Consider the following 20059-nt stretch of genomic DNA (forward strand, 5'->3'; position numbering starts at 1 on the left):
ATGCTGGTGGTCAAATAATGATCCCCATGTAGAGTATAATGTACAAGAAATGTATTCATATAAGAATAACTTATTATTCAGGTCGTATTTCTTTCCCCCAACATTATACATTTTTAGGTTTAATATTACGTGTTGGAAAAACATGATCAGTTTCATTCTATGACTTTTCTATATTTATTTATTTTTATAATTATTATTATAGGGAATACAGCTTAAAACTGTTTGAGTCACACCTTCTATGCCTATCTTCTCCTAAGCCTCTGCATGACTTACAAATAGCGATAGCTTGATCTAGCTCGGTGGGAAGAGACACAAGTAAAAACAGTGCAGATATACATAAACACATACAAGATTTATAACTTCAAGATTCATTAAAGGTAGAGATAACTTCCATGAAATTAAGAAAAAAAAATACATGTAATTTATACAAGTATTTTCATGTAACATCAAAAACTGTACCTTTTAATACAAATAATTATTCAGCAAACTCTGTTTTATTTGTATATGGCTTATCTAATTTGTGAATTATTCTGGAAGATTTTATAAAAATCTGATATTAATTTCCTCTTCTTGCTTACAAAGTTGGGGCATGAAAACCAGTGTTAATATTAGCTAAGGAAGAGCATAATTAGGAAGGTGACTCTACTGAGGAAAATATTCTCATAAAACATTTCAATGACAAATAGAAACGAATTTTGATTATCCATGTGTGTATGCTTTCTTTTTTATGTTGTCACTCTCGCTCATTGGTATAAATGCTTGAGAGTTATCAACCTCAAACCTGATACATGAAATGAAGAATGAAAATACCATCAAATTTACAACTTTGAAAATAGCTTAACCAAATCTGCTCAGAGAATAAACATGCTTAGCACCTTAAAATTATCAGGTGGCTCTTTTTGGTGTGTTAGCTTATAAGAGGCCACTTTCTCCTACAAATAAAACACAGCTCCAGCGTTAAGCAGTGTTAACTTTGGAAGCCATATTAATTTTCCCTATTAACTTGAATGAATGAATGAATGAATAACTGAATGAAAGAAAGAAGAAAGAAAGAAAGAAAGAAAGAAAGAAAGACAGAAAGAAAGAAAGAAAGAAAGAAGGAAAAAAAAGAAACCCTTGTGGTGATCACTTCTTTTCTTTTAAACTGAAAATTGTCCCAGCTTTGATAGTTGGTTTCATTGCTATTCTTCTCATTTAAAAGTGAACAAGGCCCTAAATATACAGAACCTGGTGTGAATGCCAGACTTACAAAGCTCAGTGTGGAGAATGGCTTATGAACCAGTCTGCAGGAGGCACTCACCTGCCTGCCAGCAAGTTAAGATGGTTAATTTTTATAATTCTTAAGTGGCTTTTGAAAGCATAAAATATTACAAGAATCTAAAACAAAAAGCAAGCTCCTGCCTGGTGATATATTAAAACTATGTATTTTACCTTAAGGAATAAAAATCCAAAGTAATTTTCTGTTCTATCAAGTTACTAGTTATAATGGTAAAATAGAAGCCAATTCTGTGGCTGTAAAAGCTCCAGGACATCTCTATAAAAAATCAACCTGGCTGTATTTTTGAGAAGAGAAACTGCAAACACTGAAAACGTGTTGCACAAAACCATATGGTGCTCAAAGAAAGCACACATTTGCTGGAAAAGACTAACTGTATATTAATTATATGTCTATAACATATATGTTGCTAATCTACAGATCCTGTTTGACAAAAGGTAAGATCTAAGAAAGAAAAAAAAATTTTTTTTTCAAAAAGGAACTCTAATTGGAAAAATGGCATTCACAACGGTACAAATTCAGGCACAAGTTGATATTGCTGGTGCTACTTAAGAAAACTATGGTTTTCAATGTGGTAAGAGTTTTTAGCATTAATTTTATTTCCTTTTGGTGTATTGCTCTCTTTAACTGTAAATCTTGTATATTTTGATTTCCAACTCGATAAAGGAGGTGTTTATGAATCATCTTTATTCTTGTTGAAGTTCTGAATGAAATCATGCAATTGGGCAGTCTGCCAAAGTGGGTAAACAACCTTGTCCACGTATAAATCCACCTTTTCCAGCATCTGAGAAGAGACAGACTCTGGAATGGGCAGTTGCTCAACAGGAGAATGTGGGAAAAGAGAGGAAGTAAGGAAGTCTCAGCACTTACTCTCTCCAGGGACTGCCATTGCCAATTCTCATCTGTAATAACAGCTAACCTTGGGTGTCAGTTACTATGCAAAGTACTTTTCCCGGTTTGCCTTATTTAACCCACAAAGAAATCCTCTTGGGCAAGTGATAAGCAACTGTGCCAAATTACACAAGTCCTCCCTGGCAGGACTGGGCTTAGGACATTGGTATTATATTCCAGAGTAAGAACTCCCAACCAACTCCCAACTCCCAACTTCCAAGTCCAGTGTTCTCTGGACTCCAGGCACAGCATATATCTAAATGAGTGAATGAGAGAATGAATGAAACCTTAAGGATACATGACTTCTTGCTGCCATTTTTCTTCCTATCTGGAGAACAGCTGTACTGCCTTGAAGAAGTGTCTGCCTTATGACTTCTTTTTCTCATACCTACCACACTGCTGCTCTGTATTAATGACCTAGGCTTGTACCCTCATTTTATTTGCACAAACATGGAGCTGATTTGCTGGGAAGTTTGGTAATTTATGTTATCACATATAAGAACTGAATAAAGTAAGCATGCATGGCCTTTCTCAGTCCAACATAGCTAGCCAAAAGAAAAAAAAAAGACAAATCTAGTTATGAATGGTGAAAAGTATTCCAACGAAAAATTCTACCTCCAGTGTGTTAATGAGGTTTGTCCCTACAGAAGTTGTCTCTGTGCATGAACCAGGCAGGGCAGATTTCCTAGCAAGCTGCTCTTATCCAGCCTCCTCTCCTGACTGTGAAATTGGCAGCGGTAGGCAGTTCTCTCTACAGTGGCACCCGACCGACTACTGTGAGCTCCTTCCACTCCTTCTTCATCCCAACCTCAAAGATCCAAAAAACAAAGGGCTCCTCCACACTCACAGATTTTTTTTCAAAAACTGATAGTTGTATTCTGACCTTTCAACAGGTTACGAGTTTATTCACTTCAGGATAATCAAGGGCTCAAATTTCAGAAGGGAAAAATGTTTTTCATATAACTAAAATGTACAGCCAGGAACAATTTCTGCCATTGACAGAATCTGGACTTGCTATTTAGGCCTGATAATGATTACCGGTGCTACCTTTTCTCCTGTATTCACTTCTTCTCCACGCTCCTCTTCAGACTCATCAGGCGCTCCTGTGGGCTCTAGTGCCTGCTGTAGCATTTGCTCCAGCTCTTTTAGTAAAACTTCTGTCTCAGAGACAACTAAAAATCATCATTAATATAATAGAAAAAATGCTACATTTTAATTAATTCAATCTAATCCATAATCTTAACCAACTCAAAAGAGAAAATCTAAATGTTACAAGACAAAAAACAAATATTTTGTATAGTTCTCACATATGGGCTCTGCTTAATGCAAAATAATTAAGGATTTCCAGGTGAATATTTTCCAATTATTCCTGTCAAAATGTAGGTGATATTCTTGCTATGTGTAGATCATAAAAAGCTCACTAGAAGTGTCTTGTTTTGCTTTTTTTTTTTTTTAAATCAAGGCCAAACTAAATTGTTTTTTATAAACCAGAGGTCAGCAAACTTTTCCCATGAATGGACACAGAGTAAATATTGCAGGGTTTGTGGTCTCTGTCACAACGACTTCATTCTGCTGCTATAGTGCAGGCCATACACGTGTACCTAAATAAATGAGAGTGACTATGTTCCGATAAAACCTTATTTACAAAAACTAGTGGCCTGTGGGCCAGTTTGCCATGCCTACAATAAACTATTAAAACTACTGTTTAAAAGGAGAGACGATGTAATTAAGTGGTCAGGCTAAACAGAGGCTAGTCTACTCCTAATCCGAATACCAACACATCTTAATTGCCTAATATATGTATTATATATATGTGTGCGTATATATATATATATATATATATATATATATATTTAAATACCACACTTACAAAATTTGTGTGTGTGTGTGTACTACTGTGACATGAATTCACTGAATTTGCGGACATAAAATAATATCCCCACAAAAGAAATTAACTCCTATTAAATAACTCTATAGACTCAACTACTGATTAATAACATGCAGTTGGATTCCTGACTTAAATAAAATAAACATTTTTGTTTCATATAGACTTGTTGAAGTAAAAATCAAGGAAAGGAAGCCACATGTGGCCTGCTGTCCTGCACAACAGACAGATGGAGCATCTGAGAAGTCGTTCCAAAGGCAACACGATTCAAAGCGAAAGGCCATGAATACACACCCCATTATTTTCCACTCGGGTGACAAAAACTGGACATAGTACCCTCTATTATCCACCATTCTTTGGCAGGACACCAAAAATCCCACTACGTAGAACATCTAAAAGTTCATGGAACACGAAAACAGACCCACGCAGGACATATGCTTTGGAGCTAACCTATTATCAGTGAATATGCAAGCAGGGCATTCTCAGCACTAACATTCAGTTTTAATCTAATTGTTGAACATATTTAAAATTCTTCTAACTAATCATGTTTAGGAAGATTGCATATGTATATGCATCCCTTTATGTGTGTGTGTGTGAACACACACACACACACACAGAAGTATCCTTGTAAACTAAGCATGTTTAAAGGTAAAAACCAGAGATTATTAATGTGAAAAGTCTTATGCACTGTTTCCTCCAGTTCAAAAGAATCCATGTTTTATTAGAATCTTCTTTGTTGGTAATTTCCTCTTATCTAGTACTCGTAAGAAAGAAAGTTTAAAATTCTGCTAGAATGTTATTAAATAATAGTGTCAAAGTCATGGGAGGTTATGAAATAGAAAATTTTCCCTTTGTTGGTTGTCACTACAGTATTAAAAAACAATTTTTAGTTAACATTTTTCACATCACAGTTTTGTCTACAAAAATAATTTTTCTGTCAGTACTTATCACTTGCCCCAAGTACTTTTTTATTCAGTCAACAAGTATCAATTATGTGCCTACAAAGGGCGAGGGACTCAAGAGCAGGCATTGACCAACGAGCCTTCCTGGCCATCATCTCTTCCTAGCCAATCTCAGGTTTTCTCTATGGTAGACTTCTTTCCAAACAGTTTGAAAGTAGCTTTCTGATAAGCCATTTGCACACCTTAGAATCAGTTCCTATGTTTAAAACCAAAACAAAAACTGTAGCTGACATGTTAGTTGTGTCCACATAGATATGTGTTCTGTGGTAATTGGTAAAGCATAAGAACACAGAGTTTTAATTATTGCATTCTAAAACAGTGCTATTCAAAATTTGATGGGCATAAGAATCACTGGGAGAATTTACTAAAAAAATACATGAATGCAACCCATGTTTACCGAATCAGGATTTTCTAGAGGAATGTACATTTTTATTGAAGCTATTTTGTTTAACGAATTGACTTCTCTTTATGATAGATTTCTTACTAGTAACCTGTTACTGAACAGACAACTACTTGTGGTTATCTTCAGACTGATTCTCCAGTCCCACTTACAGATGTTGTGTTTTCCTACTTTATATTCTGAGTCTATGGAAATTGATACTGACATTTAATGCACCGTTGAGAAGATGAATTTTGAGCTATGCTGTAAAGGAAAAATGGACACAAACATCTTTATATTTCTAAGGCTAGGCTAAAATACAATCAATTTATGATAATGAATGTCATTGCCAAATGGCATTGTAGGCTCTCTGTTTTCAAGTGATCTGGAAAAATATGTACACTGCCTTCTGCTCAAAGGGTAGACAAAGTAATGGATGACTTCATAAATCAACTAGGGTTCATAACACCAACTTGATTGATGTCAAATTCTGCTTCCAGAGCAATGGGAGGTTTGCTTTTCTAAATAGGTATTTCTATATTGTAAACTGACAGAATTCAAAAATAATTCTCAAGAAATAGCAGTTACCGTAATGTACAAACTAGGTTATCAAAATTGGCCAATGATATACTCCAAAGATAGAGGCAGAATGAATGCCTTTGCTGATTGCATGACCAATCATCTTCTATCAATACTGATTATCCTGTGGTTTCCCTGACTTGTTTCAATTTGCTGTTTAGAGTAAAGTGGTAGCATTACAGTTATTCCATCACTCAGAAAAAGTTTTTTTCAAAAAGGTAAGAAAAATATATCTCTTATACTGAAGTCCATACCTGGATTTTAAAAATGAATTTTTATAAAATAATCTGTGTAGTTTTTCCATTCCTGATAAGAAATAGCTTACTGTTTGTCTCTTAAATAAATCAGTCACTATTTTAAAAGCCTTCAAGGTATACTTATGGGGTTTTCTCCAATCTGTATTTTTCTACTAAATGTTTAAAGAAGCTGTTTATTTCCTTATATACCCCAAAGCTGGTATTGAAAAATATCATCTGAAATAAATTTGCAGGGTCATTTCAATATTGAAATTTTGAAAGCATTCTTACAGAAGGAGGCTGAGGAGGAAGAAAAAGTACTTGGTTTTGTTTTGTTATTAAATAACCACAAACACTCCTCTTGTGTGCTTACAATTTAAATGTAGAGATGAGTACAATACAAGTTAGAATGTAATGAAGAAGAGAGCACCATTCCTGGAGACACAAACAGAAATAGGAGGCAAGGAGCTTTCTAGGAAAGGGGCATGTGGGCCAACCCCACCTTTTACCCTAGAGGCTAAAGCTGACTCCAAACCAAGAGTAGGTGGGCAAAGTTTGTCCTGAGCAGCAAAAAATCACCTGTCTCCCTGTCCCCCTTCTACCTCCCAGCCCCAGCCCCTAAGGTCTTCATGCTCCCCTGGGGCTCACCCCATGATCCAGACCTTTCCTAGATTAACCATCTTTTTCCATGCTTATCTATCTCAGGTGGCTGATGAACACATCCTTTGCTAATTTGATAATGAGTGTCATAGATTATCGGTTGGTCTGGGGTAATCTGCCAATCTTTTTTTAAACTTTTATAGACTGTTTACTACCCAAGAATAAAGGAGGTATTTTCTAACAAAAAACAATGATACAACAAAACGAATTACTAAAACCAAAAGACCAAAAGAAATCAAAACCAATTCATTAAGGGGGATACAAGGGGCAATAATGAGATTTTAAAAGTGCCTAGGTCAACTACCAGTACTGTGCCCAACCCCCCTGTATTTCGCTTTAAGTTTCCTGATACTCAAAGCAACCAAGGAAACAGCTGCACACTTTGATTAATTTTAAGAAGATATGTGACAAGAGCACCTGGGTGGCTCAGTCGGTTAAGCCTCCGACTTCCGCTCAGGTCGTTATCTTAACGGCTCCTGGATTCAAGCCCTGCACTGGGCTCTGTGCTGACAGCTCAGAGCCTGGAGCCTACTTCGGATTCTGTCTCCCTCTCTCTCTGTCCCTCCCTCACTCATACTCTGTCTCTCTCTCTCTAAAAATAAATAAACATTAAAAAAAGGAAGATAGTGACTGAGAAAAACCATATAACCTCTTAAGTGCCTTAGTTTCCCCATTGATAAAATGGGGGATATAATAATATCTAACTGTTTATCTTATATAGATAGCTCTTGTGAGGGCTAAATACACTAATATATTCACAGTGTTTAGAACAGTGAAGACACAGAGTAATTGATACAGGTGTTGGTATTATAGATGAATTTTCTTGTCCCTAAACACTGAAAAAAAAAGAGTTATAGGGACAATACAAATATAGTACATAATATTCCTGGTGCTAATTTTCCCCAAAACATAGATATGTTCCACAAGTAGTTATTTCTTAGATTAAATCTATATAGCCATGGGCTACAGTTTAAAATATTTAATGATTTCTATTAATTTTCTATTAATTTCTATTCAATTTTTTCTATTAATTTCCAGAAATTCTCTCCTTGTTGGGTAAGAGGGCTTCTACTGCATGTCTTTATTACAGATGAAGCAACTGATACTTGGACAGGTAAAGTAGCACTTAGTTAGCTCTCCTCCTGATCTCTAACTAAAGGACAGAGAAAAGAAATGGGTAGAGCTTAAAAATTAGAAAGGAACAGCAAATCTGGGTAGTAGGCTCCTGGGAGACTCTAGCACTTGGGAGTGTAAGGAAAGTGGCTCCAAAAAGTGGGGCAGACATTCAAGAAGACGACGGTAGAATTTTCACTTGATCAAGGACTGATCCTACCTCAGGCTAAGAAGAAAAGGAGTGATATCAGAGACTTAGATCAAGGGATCCATGGAAATATGAGTAGGGGTAAAAAAACTGAGGAGGGTTAATTTACTGAAGAAGAACCACTCTTTCCAGAAATAGTCAGCTCTTGCAAAGAACACAGTAAACTAGATATTTCTGTTTTTTAGTTGTTCAAAATGTGAAGAAAGAGTAAGACACAGATCAGGTTCACGGTCTGAACAATTAACTACTGAGACTTGAGAGCCATTCAGAATGTGAGACTCCTAAAAGGGTATCAGTGGATATCCATGGAGATGTATTCACCCATTTACACAGAAGAGTGATTTCCAGTCAATGGAGTCATGGCTGTGATGTCCTGGGGTTTCTTCCAAGGTAGCCCATTTGAGTCAGAGGGGGAAAGGATCCCAGCATTGGAGCCCTCAGCTGCAGTGCCAAGGTCTCCTAGTGGGAACTCAGTCCAGGGATGAGCAGACTTTTGCCTTTCCACAGCAATATCTGAACTAATCATGGGAGGCAAAGGGACAACTTGGCCAAGAAAATGCACCTGAGTTAGCAGGAAAGCAGCAGCGGAATACATTTAAGAAGAGATAGAAACAACAGAATTTTGTGGTGGTTTAGGACAGGAACAAAAGGATTTAAAAAAAAATAACCACTCTGTCCTTCTTCTGACTGCTTTCCTTTATTTTGATAAGACTAAAAATGAATGGCTGATTTAGCCATTTGAAAGGCAGTGCCATAGGACCTGGGGGTGGCCACAAAGGAGAGGGAATATGGTGCGGGTAACTTCTTGGGGTTTAGTGGGCTTTGAAACCTCTTTGTGTGGCTGCCAAAGTTCCATCTCGCAAATAAGCATTTGCCTACTTTTCAAGACTAACAAAAATGAAGGAAGAGTAAAGTGGTTTTGAAAACTTAAACTTTCTCCCCACATTCACCCTACTGTGTTCTAATACCAATGGCAATTAATTCAGCTGGAAGCCCCAAGCTGCTGCTTTTCTTCTTTCTCTCCCATTGGCACCCCTAGGCCCCCAATAATTTTGGAATGGGGAGGTCTGAATTTTAATGTATTGATGTAGGTATTTCCTCCCACAACTGCTGGTGCTTTATTTTTAAAAGAAATTAAATACATGACAGAGCCAAATTTAATGCAAGAGAATAGAAACCCAAAGACAACCCAAATACCTAGTATGAAAATTAATACCAAAATGACTCACTAAGAGTTCTCTTATATGTATATATGTACAACATTTTTTTTCTTCAAAGAACAGCAACTACATTCGGTAGAATTAGAGGTATAAGAACCAGAAGCAGGACAGGCCTTCACATACCCACATTTTCCTTTGACATGGCATCATCTGAACAAACATTTTCGAAAGAGTATTTTAAAATAGGTTTCCTAGAAAAAGGATTTGACAGAATTAGTTTCAAAAGATTAATCACATATATTTAAATGGCCATTTATGTATATTCATTGATCATTGTAAATTATGAATGTATTTCTTTATCTTGAGGTAATTTTCCTTGGTTTTTTTAATACAGTAAGGCAGCATGATGCAGTGAATAACCAAAGGGGAATAATATTGATCTGAGCCCTCACTAGGTGAAAAGCACTAATGATCTACCAAGTACCTTACACAGGCTTTTTTATGTAATTCTCGCCCCGAAAACCTACTAAGTAATTGCTGCTCTCATTTTATAAAGAAACTGAGGCTCTGCAAAATTGAGAAATTTGACAATGTAGGCAATGGTTGAACATGACAGGGCTAAATTCTTTCAGACTGCAAAATCCATGCTTTTTCCACTACCTGTGTCACTGATTTAGAGTTAGAAAACATTTGTTCAAATGTATTTTCTCTAACCATAAGATCTTGAGAAAGCCACTTAATTTCTCTAAGTCATAAAGTTTTCATATTTTAAATAGAGATGATTATAACATACCCCCTACCTATTTGATGAGGTTACTGTGAAATATAACTAAGATAAGGCAGTAAGTCTTTTTAAAAAAAAAAAGGTAATTACTCATCCTCTGAAAAAGGACAAAGAATAAGAGGAGGACTATCATATCAGAGCCAGTATTTGTCTTTAAGCAGGACTACTCTTAATACAGCACTAATTATCATTCATCAAAAAAATAAACTGTATGGTTGGTTCAGTGATAAACACTAAAACTTGTCATTGGTGGCTTATCAATTCATTATAAAGGCCTGTTTCTGGTTTGCACTATTTTAAACTAAACACCTGCTTCTCATATGGTTGCTCACACGATATTAATCTTATACTGTTCTGGTTCAACATATTTATATAAACATAAAGTTTTCTCCATACTTCTAAGACTATTACTTATCACCTTAATTCTTTTAGAAAATGTTAATGCGTCCCTAGAGAAAAAGAATAAAGAATCAGGGGTAAATGTCATAATAATTAAATCTATTACATACACTTAAATTTCATCACAATACTTTTCAATTAAAAAAAAAACCCATACCTTATCCTTCTTCTAAATTTTGGTTTCTTTTTGCCAGTAGTGTTTCTGGAAACTTGCATCTATAAAATAACAACAAAAGGATGAATTAGTTCAAATGAGACTAGATGAGTTCAGTAAGATAATGAGTCCAAATGGCCCAAGTAATTTAGTCCAGAAGAAAAACTCTGACCTGTAGGTCTCAACCACACCTATAACTCTAAGTCAACCACCTCATAGTCACTACAATTACACCAATCTTCTCAACTTCCAGGAATGGTAGACTAATCCAATATGAATTCCCATCTCCCATATCTATTTCCCTTCCTCACTTCACAGACACATAATAATACAAAGTAAAACAATCTTTACATTTTTATACATACATGACCTTTAAAAAAGAAAGAACTATTCAGATGCCAGAAACATGTGGAATGCAAAACTATAGATAGGAACTGACATGGTGAAGGCCTACCAAAAGTGTATACCAGGATAGGGCCAAAGGGCTTGGGATTTTAATGTCTAAGCAAAGATGAGATGAAGGATGTGGAGAAATTGGAAGCTCCCTACATTGTTGAAGGGAAGGTGAAATGGTGGAGCCACCCTGGAATATAACTTGATAGTTCTTCAAGATGCTAAATGTAGAATTGCTATGTGATTCAGCAATTCCATTCCTAGGTATGTACCCAAAAGAAACAAAACTATTATGTCCATACAAGAAAATGTATATAAATGTTCACAACATAATTATTCATAATAGTCAAAAAGTAGAAACAACTATCAATGGAGAGATGATATGTGATCTATCCATACAATGGAGTATTATTTAACCTTTAAAAACAATGACTAATTATACTGAAAAATACTAAACATGGGTGAATCTTGAAACCATTTTGCTCAGCGAAAAGTGAAAAAAGTCAGAACCAAAGACCACATGTTGTAGGATTCCATTTATCCAAAATGTCCATAAATAGGCAAATCCATAGAGACAGAGAAAGATTAGTAGTTTCCAGGGACTAGGAAAAGGTGGGAAATGGGCAGTGACTGCCAATGGGTATGAGGTTTTCTTTGAGGGTGATGAAAAAATGTTCTAAAATTATAAAGTGGTCTTGGTTGCAAAACTGTGATTATACTAAAAACCACTGAATTGTATACTTAAAAAGAGTGACTAAATTACATCTCAATAAAGGTATAATTTTTTCAAAAACTTGGTGAAATGGAAAAATGGAAAGTAAAGAGATAGAATATATCAATGACTAGCAAAAGGAACCCAATGTAGCAATATTACTGTTAGAAGAAAGCATAATCAGAGATAAAAAAAAAAAAAAGCTATTACCTAATGCAAAAAGAAACAATCCACCTAGAAAGTATAACAGTTCTGACCTGTCTATACATAAAATCTTAGCCTTAAAATACATAAAGCAAAACAGAAAAGAATTACAAGTAGAAACTGATAAATTTACAGTTAAAATGGGATATTTTTATTTACTTCCCATAAAAAACTTATAAAGCAAAAAAATTAGCAAAGAAACAGGAGAATTCAACAGTACAAATAATAAGTTGACTCTAATAAACACATATAGAAACTGGCACTGAATAATTAAAGAATACATATTGTTTTCAAGCTTGAAACATTTACAAATTTGACCACCTCCTAGGTCACAAAGGAAGCCTCAAAAATAGTAACCGCTGTTTTAGAGCCATATTCACTGACTAAAATACATTAAGAAATCAAACCCCAAAAGATAAGTGAATAAAATTTGTAATCAATTCATAGATGTATAAGAATTTATACTGTCCCATAAACCTTTCTGTGATAAGAGTTATGATCTATGTCATTTAGGTCAGAGTTCTTGTCTCATATTTTAGTTACTGGTATATGTGACTTAGCTTCTCACTTGGTAGTACATTTGTCTCCATGCCATACCCTGCATGCCATAGGTGCAGGTAAAGTGTTCGTGGAACAAATGAATGAGTAAGTGTTCAGACAGAGATACAATAAACACAAATATCACAAGGAGAATACAGTGTCAGTGTTCCCGTCCATTCTGAACTGTCCTGTTTGTCGATTTGGGCTTTTAAGGAATTCGTACGATTCACCCTCATTTCCTAAGACAGAACCTCAATGCCACTTTCACCTCTATGTTTGTTACCTTCTTTTATTTGTCTTTTCACTTTTACCTGCTAAAGTGAGCAGTGTCTCAGCCCATTTTGTCTAAATCTTTCATAGTTACACTGATCTTAATTTTACTGATCTTGAATTAAGTATCCACACTGCAAGGGTGGGATTTTTTTTTCTAACATACTAAATGTTTAGCAGCTAGCAGAGTGCCATTCATATTGCTATGTTCAAACGCATTAACTATAATGAGATGAAGGTTGAATTTAATAACTCTCAAAACATTATTAAATAGCTTAAATACCTTAATAATCATTCAAGGGAAGTTTGTAAAAAAACACTCAGGGAATTCATATTATTATGATGCCAAAAAAATAGGTGTTTTTTTGTGATCTTCAACCTCAAGTTAGTATTCAAATATTTTTTCCACCATTTGTTTTATATATATATGAAAGTAAATAAGGTAAAAAGGTATATGGAACTAGATTGTCTAAATCATTGATCTACATCTCTATAAAGACAATGTACAGCTATTATTTTTAACTCATTATTAAGGATCAGCTTAAATTATGTGCATATTTGAGTTTAGAGTGAAAGCGTTGCTACAAGGGGAAATAAGATTAAGGTAACAAAGTACAAACTATTTCATAGGTATTAATAGAAAGAAATACTGTTAAATAGCTACCATAAATCAGGAAGATTTCTGTTAGAGATAATAAATTCCTTCCTACTTTGTTAAATATTCCACAGCAGCCAAAATGAACTAGTCAGTATCACCAAATGTCCTGTGCTTTCCTGCTCCAGGGCTTTGATAAAATATGACGTGATGGAGAAGAACACTAGATTTGGAATGACAGGATCATGATTTGAATTTAATCCCTGGTACTTATTACCTGTTTCACTTTTGGTAAGTCACTGACCACTGGAATATCTAGCAAGAGCCTGGTATGAAGTCAACACTTAACAAATATTTTCCAACTAAATGGCTATTCTGCATTTCAGGATATTCTTTTACAACTACTGCTTAAATAAATAAATAAATAAATAAATAAATAAATAAATAAATAACTACCTCAGAGCATTTAGGGGTAAGATGAAATTAAATACCATGCCAGAAAGTATCTAACAGTACTCAACAATTAGTCTACGTTTGATCATTGTTTGTTTAACTATTAGACTACTCCACTGGATTAGTGTCAGAATTCTATCCTTTTTCCTTAAAGCATATGACAAATGGAACTTATTAGCACTTTGGTATGGTTGGACTTATGGTCCATTCGTTCCCCAAGGTTGCCATAACAAATTACCATGAACTTGGTAAAGCATCAGAAATTGATTTTGTTATAGGGCTGTAGGATAGAAGTATGTCTCTTATGGACAGACTCTTGTGTGTGTGTGTTTGAAAAAAAAAATGTTTATTTATTTTGAGAGAGAGAGAGAGAGAGAGAGAGAGAGAGAGAGAATGAGGAGGGGAGGGGCAGAGAGAGATAGAGAATCCCAAGCAAGCTCCACACTGTCAGCACAGAGCCCAATATGGAGTTTGATCCCATGAATCAGGAGATCATGACTTGAACTGAAATCAACAGTCAGATGCATAACTGACTGAGCCACCCAGGTGCCCCTGGACAGACCCTTAAGGACAATTTCATTGGGTTAGGATCCACCTAATTCAGGATGATTTCACATAAAAATCCTTACCTTAATTATATCTGCAATGATCCTTATTCCAAATAAGGTCACATTCTGAGGTTCCTGGTACTTTTGGGGGCTGCTATTCACCCACAAGTAGACACTATAATCTTTATCTATTCCACCCCTTCCACTTCTCTTCCTGTTTTACACTGCTGATTCTCCTATGTCGTCGAGCCCCAGGCTATTCAGAGTCAGGACCACCATGTGAGAATCAGCAACAACTGAGAGTTTGTTAGACATGCAGGTTCTTATGTCCATCCTAGGCCTACTGTGGGGTCCAGAAATCCATATTTAAATAAGCTATTCAGAAGACTTGTATGCAAACTGGAGTTTTTCAGGCATTAGTCTATCTAGCCCACACCCATCCATACAAATATGTTATATATTGTCATTGATTATAAGGAAACCAAAGCAAGTATTAATTCTTTTGTTGTTAGATCTAAAAAAAACAAGAGACATACATAAAGAGGGCAAATGCCATTTACTGCGAAAAAACGTGTGTGTGTGTGTGTGTGTGTGTGTGTACATATATATAATGATAATTAGGATTACTGGCTTGAATTGCAAGTGATAGAAGTGCCTCTAATTGCCAAGATCAAATAATCCATAGGAATTGTGTTTACATCAGATTTATATAATCTTCATCAAGTGACTTGACATTGTCCATTTCCTTAAATCACTATTCATCTAAATGAAAATCATTTTATTTTTAAGAAGAACAAGTTTGTTCGCTGTGTTAAATCTGAGGACATAAAATTTTGATTCAGCATTTTATGCTCATAGAAGACATAAATATGTTTTGTAACCTTCCATTGAGAGTAATTATCAGTCAATGATCACTAAAGAGATGCTTACTTTGACAGAATTTCCAAACATGAATCTGTGCCTTGAATAATGTACACAAACTCCTTGTCAAAAGTTATCATATAGAAGGAAATGCCAATATTCTCATTTCCCTTTGGAAAATCTACTGGGAAAGTATGCTTGGAATAAGGATGAAAACCAGTTTTATGCAGCATTGTAAGTGGTGGTTATTACTTAATCTGAGTATCTGGAGAGTACAAATAATAAAGTTAAGTCTTCGGACCTAGATAATGATTGTTTTTCAATCTTCTTTGAAAAGGGGGAAAGTTAAATAATCATTTTCTGGCTCTATTTTAAACACGATTTTAATAGAATACAAATCTAGTGCTTCTTACATAAATGTCAGTCAATTACCATATGCTCCAGTCCAGTCACTCTCACTAGAGTTCAGTATTCCTGCAAGATTTGGACAATATCAGAGATCAGTCCTCGGCAATACGATTTATAAATATCTTGCTGTCCCCTGCACTATCTTTAGCCATGTCTAAGTTCTCACTAAAGTACTGAGGATTTCTCTGCTTTGAGGGGCTTAGCAGAGAAAACACTGGAGTGTGTACTCAAGCAGTGAGCTGAGACACAGGAGAATATTTTCCCTAAAAATAGAAGTTGACCACTAGACCACCTTAAATAGAAGGCATGAAAGACTTTCTATTAACACCTCCCAATCCTGGCTGAGGATACAAGTAACAGCATACTTCAAGAAACTCTATGACTAGCTACTTCACTGACAATTTTTAAAGTCTTGGACTTAATTTTTTTAATAGTTTTTTACTATCTATAGCGGGGATATAACACACAAATTCACTATGGTTTTTAAAAAAATAGGAAAGATTTCAATTATATCTATAAAGAGATTAAGAATACTAAAAGCCAATAAAAACAGGGTGTCTAGAGACTCAAAGACCCCCATGAAAAGCAGCACTTATGTCACAGTTGTTTATCTGATTAAATGGTACCAGTAAATTAGATTATTTCATCTCTATTTTGATATTCTAAGAATCCAAGTCAGTTGCAAACAATTCCTATTTGCACATAGTTTTTCCTAAAGCAAGAGGAATGTTAGGATAACATAGAGTCTCTAAGGAAGACTTCCCAGAATTGACATACAGGCCTACCTTGAAGATATTATAGGTTCAGTTCTAGACCACCGCAACAAAGTGAATATTGCAATAAAGTGAGTCAAATTAATTTTTTTGGTTTCCCAGTGCATATAAAAATTATATTTACACTATACTGTAGTCTATTAAGCATACAAGAACATTATGCCTATGAAAACAATGTACATACCTTAATTAAAATACACTTTAGGGACACCTGGGTGTCTCTTAAGCACCCGACTTGGTTTTGGATAATGATCTGACAGTTCATGAGCGAGTCCCACACAGGGGTCTGCGCTGACAGGGTGGAGACTTCTTGGGATTCTCTCTCTCCCTCTCTCTCTGTCCCTCTTCCACTTGCATGTGCACATGCATGCTACCCCCTCTCAAAATAAATAAATAAACATTAAAAAAACACTTTATTGCTAAAAAATGCTAGTCATCATCTGACTTTTCAGTGAAACCTAATCTTTTTCCTGGTGGAGGGTCTTGCCTCAATGTGGACGGCTGCAGACTGATCACAGGAGTGACTGTTGAAGGCTGAGATGGCTGTGGCAATTTCTTAAAATAAGGCAACAGTGAAGTTTGCCACATCAATTGACTCTTCCTTTCACAAACAATTTCTCTGTAGTATGTGATGCTGTTTGACAGCATTTTACCCATAACGGAACTTTCAAAATTGTGGTCAATCCTCTCAAACCCTGCCACTGCTTTATCAGCTACGTTTATGTACTATTCTAAATCCTTTGTCATCATTTCAACAATCTTCACAGCATCTATGCCAGGAGTAGATTCCATCTCAAGAAACCAGTTTCTCTGCTCATCCATAACAAGCAACTCCTCAATTGTTCAAGTTTTATCATGAGATGACAGCAATTCAGTCCCATCTTCAGGCTCCACTTCTAATTCTAGTTCTTTTGCTATTTCCACTATATCTGCAGTGACTTTCCCCAGTGAGGTCTTGAATAACTCAGTGTCACCCATGAGGATTATAATCAACTTCTTCCAAACTCCTGTTAATGCTGATATTTTGACCTCTTCCCATAAATCACAAATGTTCTTAATGACATTTAGAATGGTAAATCTTTCCCAAAAGGTTTTCAATTTACTTTGCCCAGATCCATCAGAGGAATCACCCTCTATGGCAACGATAGCCTTTTGAAATGCGTATCTTAAATAATAAGACTTGAAAGTTGAAATTACTCCTTGACCCATGGGCTACAGAACGGATGTTGAATTAGCAGGCATGAAATCAACATTACTGTCATCGTACATCTCCATTATAGCTCTTGGGTGACTATATTCATTGTCAATGAGCAGTAATATTTTAAAAGGAATCATTTTTTCTGAGCAGTAGGTCTCAATAGTGGGCTTCAAATATTCAGTAAAACATATTGTAAATAGATGTGCTGTCATCCAGGCTTTGTTGTTCCATTTATAGAGCACAGGCAGAGCAGATAATTTAGCATAATTCTTAAGGGCCCTAGAATTTTTAGACTGGTAAGTGAACATTGGCTTCAACTGAAAGCCACCAGGTACAATAGCCCCTAAGAAGAGAGTCAGCCTACCCTTTGAAGGTTTGAAGCCAGGCACTGACCTCTCTCCAGCTATGAAAGTCCTAGATGGCATCTTCTTCCACTATATATAAGGCTATTTCATCTATAGCGAAAATCAGTTGCTTAATGGAGCCGCCTTCATACATTATGCTAGCTAGATCTTTTAGATAACTTGCTATGGCTTCTACATCAGCACTTACTGCTTTACCTTGCAATTTTATGTTATAAAGATACCTTCTTTCCTTCCACCTTATGAACCAATCTCTGCTAGTTTCAACTGTTTCCTCTATAGCTTCCTCACCTCTCCAGCCTTTGTAGAATTGAAGACAGGGCCTGGATTAGGCTTTGGCTTAAGGGAATGTTATGATTGGTTTGATCTTCTATCCAGAGCACTAAACTTTCTACATATCAGCAATAAGACTGTTTTATTTTCTTATCATTCATGTGTTCACTAGAGTGGCATTTTTGATTTCCTTCAAAAACTCTTCCTTTGCATTCACAACTTGGCTGTTTGGTATAAGAGGCCAAACCTTCGGCCTGTCTCAGCTTTTGACAGGCCTTTCTCATTAAGCTGAATCATTTGTAGCTTTGGATTTAAGGTGAGAGACATGTAATTCTACCTTTCCCTTGACCACTGAGAGGCCACGATAGGGCTATTAACTGGCCTAATTTCAATACGGTGCGTTTCAGGGAATAGGGAGGCCCAAGGACAGGGATGGTAGACAAAGAGGGTAATGGATGGTCATTGGAGCAGTCAGAACGCGTTTACCAATTAAGTTTCCGTCTTACACAGGCATGATTTCTGACACCCCAAAACAATTACAATAGTAACATCAAAGGTCACTGAACACAGATCAGTGTCACAAATATAATAATAATGAAAAAGTTTAAATATTGCAAGGATTACCGAAATGTGACACAGAGATAGGCAGAGAACAAATGCTGTTGGCAAATTGGCGCCAATAGACTTACTCAATGCAAGGTTGCCACAAATCTTCAATTTGTTAAAAAAACACGTCTGTGATGTGCAATAGAAAAAAGTGCAATGAAATGAGGTATGCCTGCATTTCAATTAAATGCTAAAAAAGCTGATGCGTGAGAGCATCCAATGGTTATAGTACCCATATTACACCTTTGTTCTGGATAAAAGAACGAACATTGAGAGCTTCATTATCTGTTTCTTTGCTCCATCAGCTTGAGTGGTAAAGATAACCAGCCTGATTCTTTGACCCATGGACACTGTCAAATCTTCTGAGCCTTTATCCTCAGCATTGTGCAAAAGAAGATGATCTCTCTTCTATGTTGGAATACATAGACTCTACACAAGAGCATAATTTAAAAAAAATATTCTTTAAGAAATTTTGTCTAGATCCAAGTCTTTAAATCAACTCTCTGAGGATTTCAGAAGTTGAAATGGAAGACATTCTTGCACTTACATTCATGGGAGGGCATGGAGGATATATCTCCCTTTAATCTGTATGACTATGTATGTCCCCACTATGTAGGGGGCATACAGTTTAAGATGTGTGCCTAATATATGTATTTCATGATACAGCAAATTATTTTGGGATCAAAGTGAAGGTATTAAATACACAAGCAAAAAGAAAGATAAATATCATTTCAAAGTCATTATAACTTTAAGGGATTAAAAGGTAATAATTTATAGGTCTTCAAGAAGGCAAGAGGGTTGCATTGTCTAATATAAATGAAAAGTTGGAAGGCTTGTTGGAAGAAGCCAAATGTTTATAAATTTGAAATTACAGATGAATTCTAATACGTTATGAGTAAATTCTCCTAATTTTCACTGACATTTTATTTTTTCCAATGATAACTCTTTCCCTTTGCAAATAGAAAAACAGTAGTTATTACTATTAGGCATAGAAAGATCATTTAATATCTAGTGCAATACCTACAGTCTATAAAATACAAACTCATTATTCAAATTCCTATTATACCTTAAATCAATAACCACTCTCTATTTATTAATAACATTGTTTTTGGTTTTAATGGAATGGGATAAGGAAGGTGATGGTGGATGAGACATATTCCAAGTCTTAGAAGAAAAA

At 35.6% G+C, this 20059-nt stretch overlaps 1 protein-coding gene across 1 annotated transcript in view; it reads right to left on the reverse strand.

Moving 5' to 3' along the window:
- Nucleotides 1-20059, reverse strand: part of ZCWPW2 (zinc finger CW-type and PWWP domain containing 2) — a 96173-nt gene that overhangs the window by 12379 nt on the left and 63735 nt on the right. Inside the window, 3 exon segments of the mRNA XM_047876548.1 lie at nt 3215-3339; nt 9533-9600; nt 10690-10748. Of these exon segments, the coding sequence (XP_047732504.1) occupies nt 3215-3339; nt 9533-9600; nt 10690-10748 (252 nt within the window).

The sequence above is a fragment of the Prionailurus viverrinus genome, chromosome C2 (assembly GCF_022837055.1).
Source record: "Prionailurus viverrinus isolate Anna chromosome C2, UM_Priviv_1.0, whole genome shotgun sequence".
NCBI lineage: Eukaryota > Metazoa > Chordata > Mammalia > Carnivora > Felidae > Prionailurus > Prionailurus viverrinus.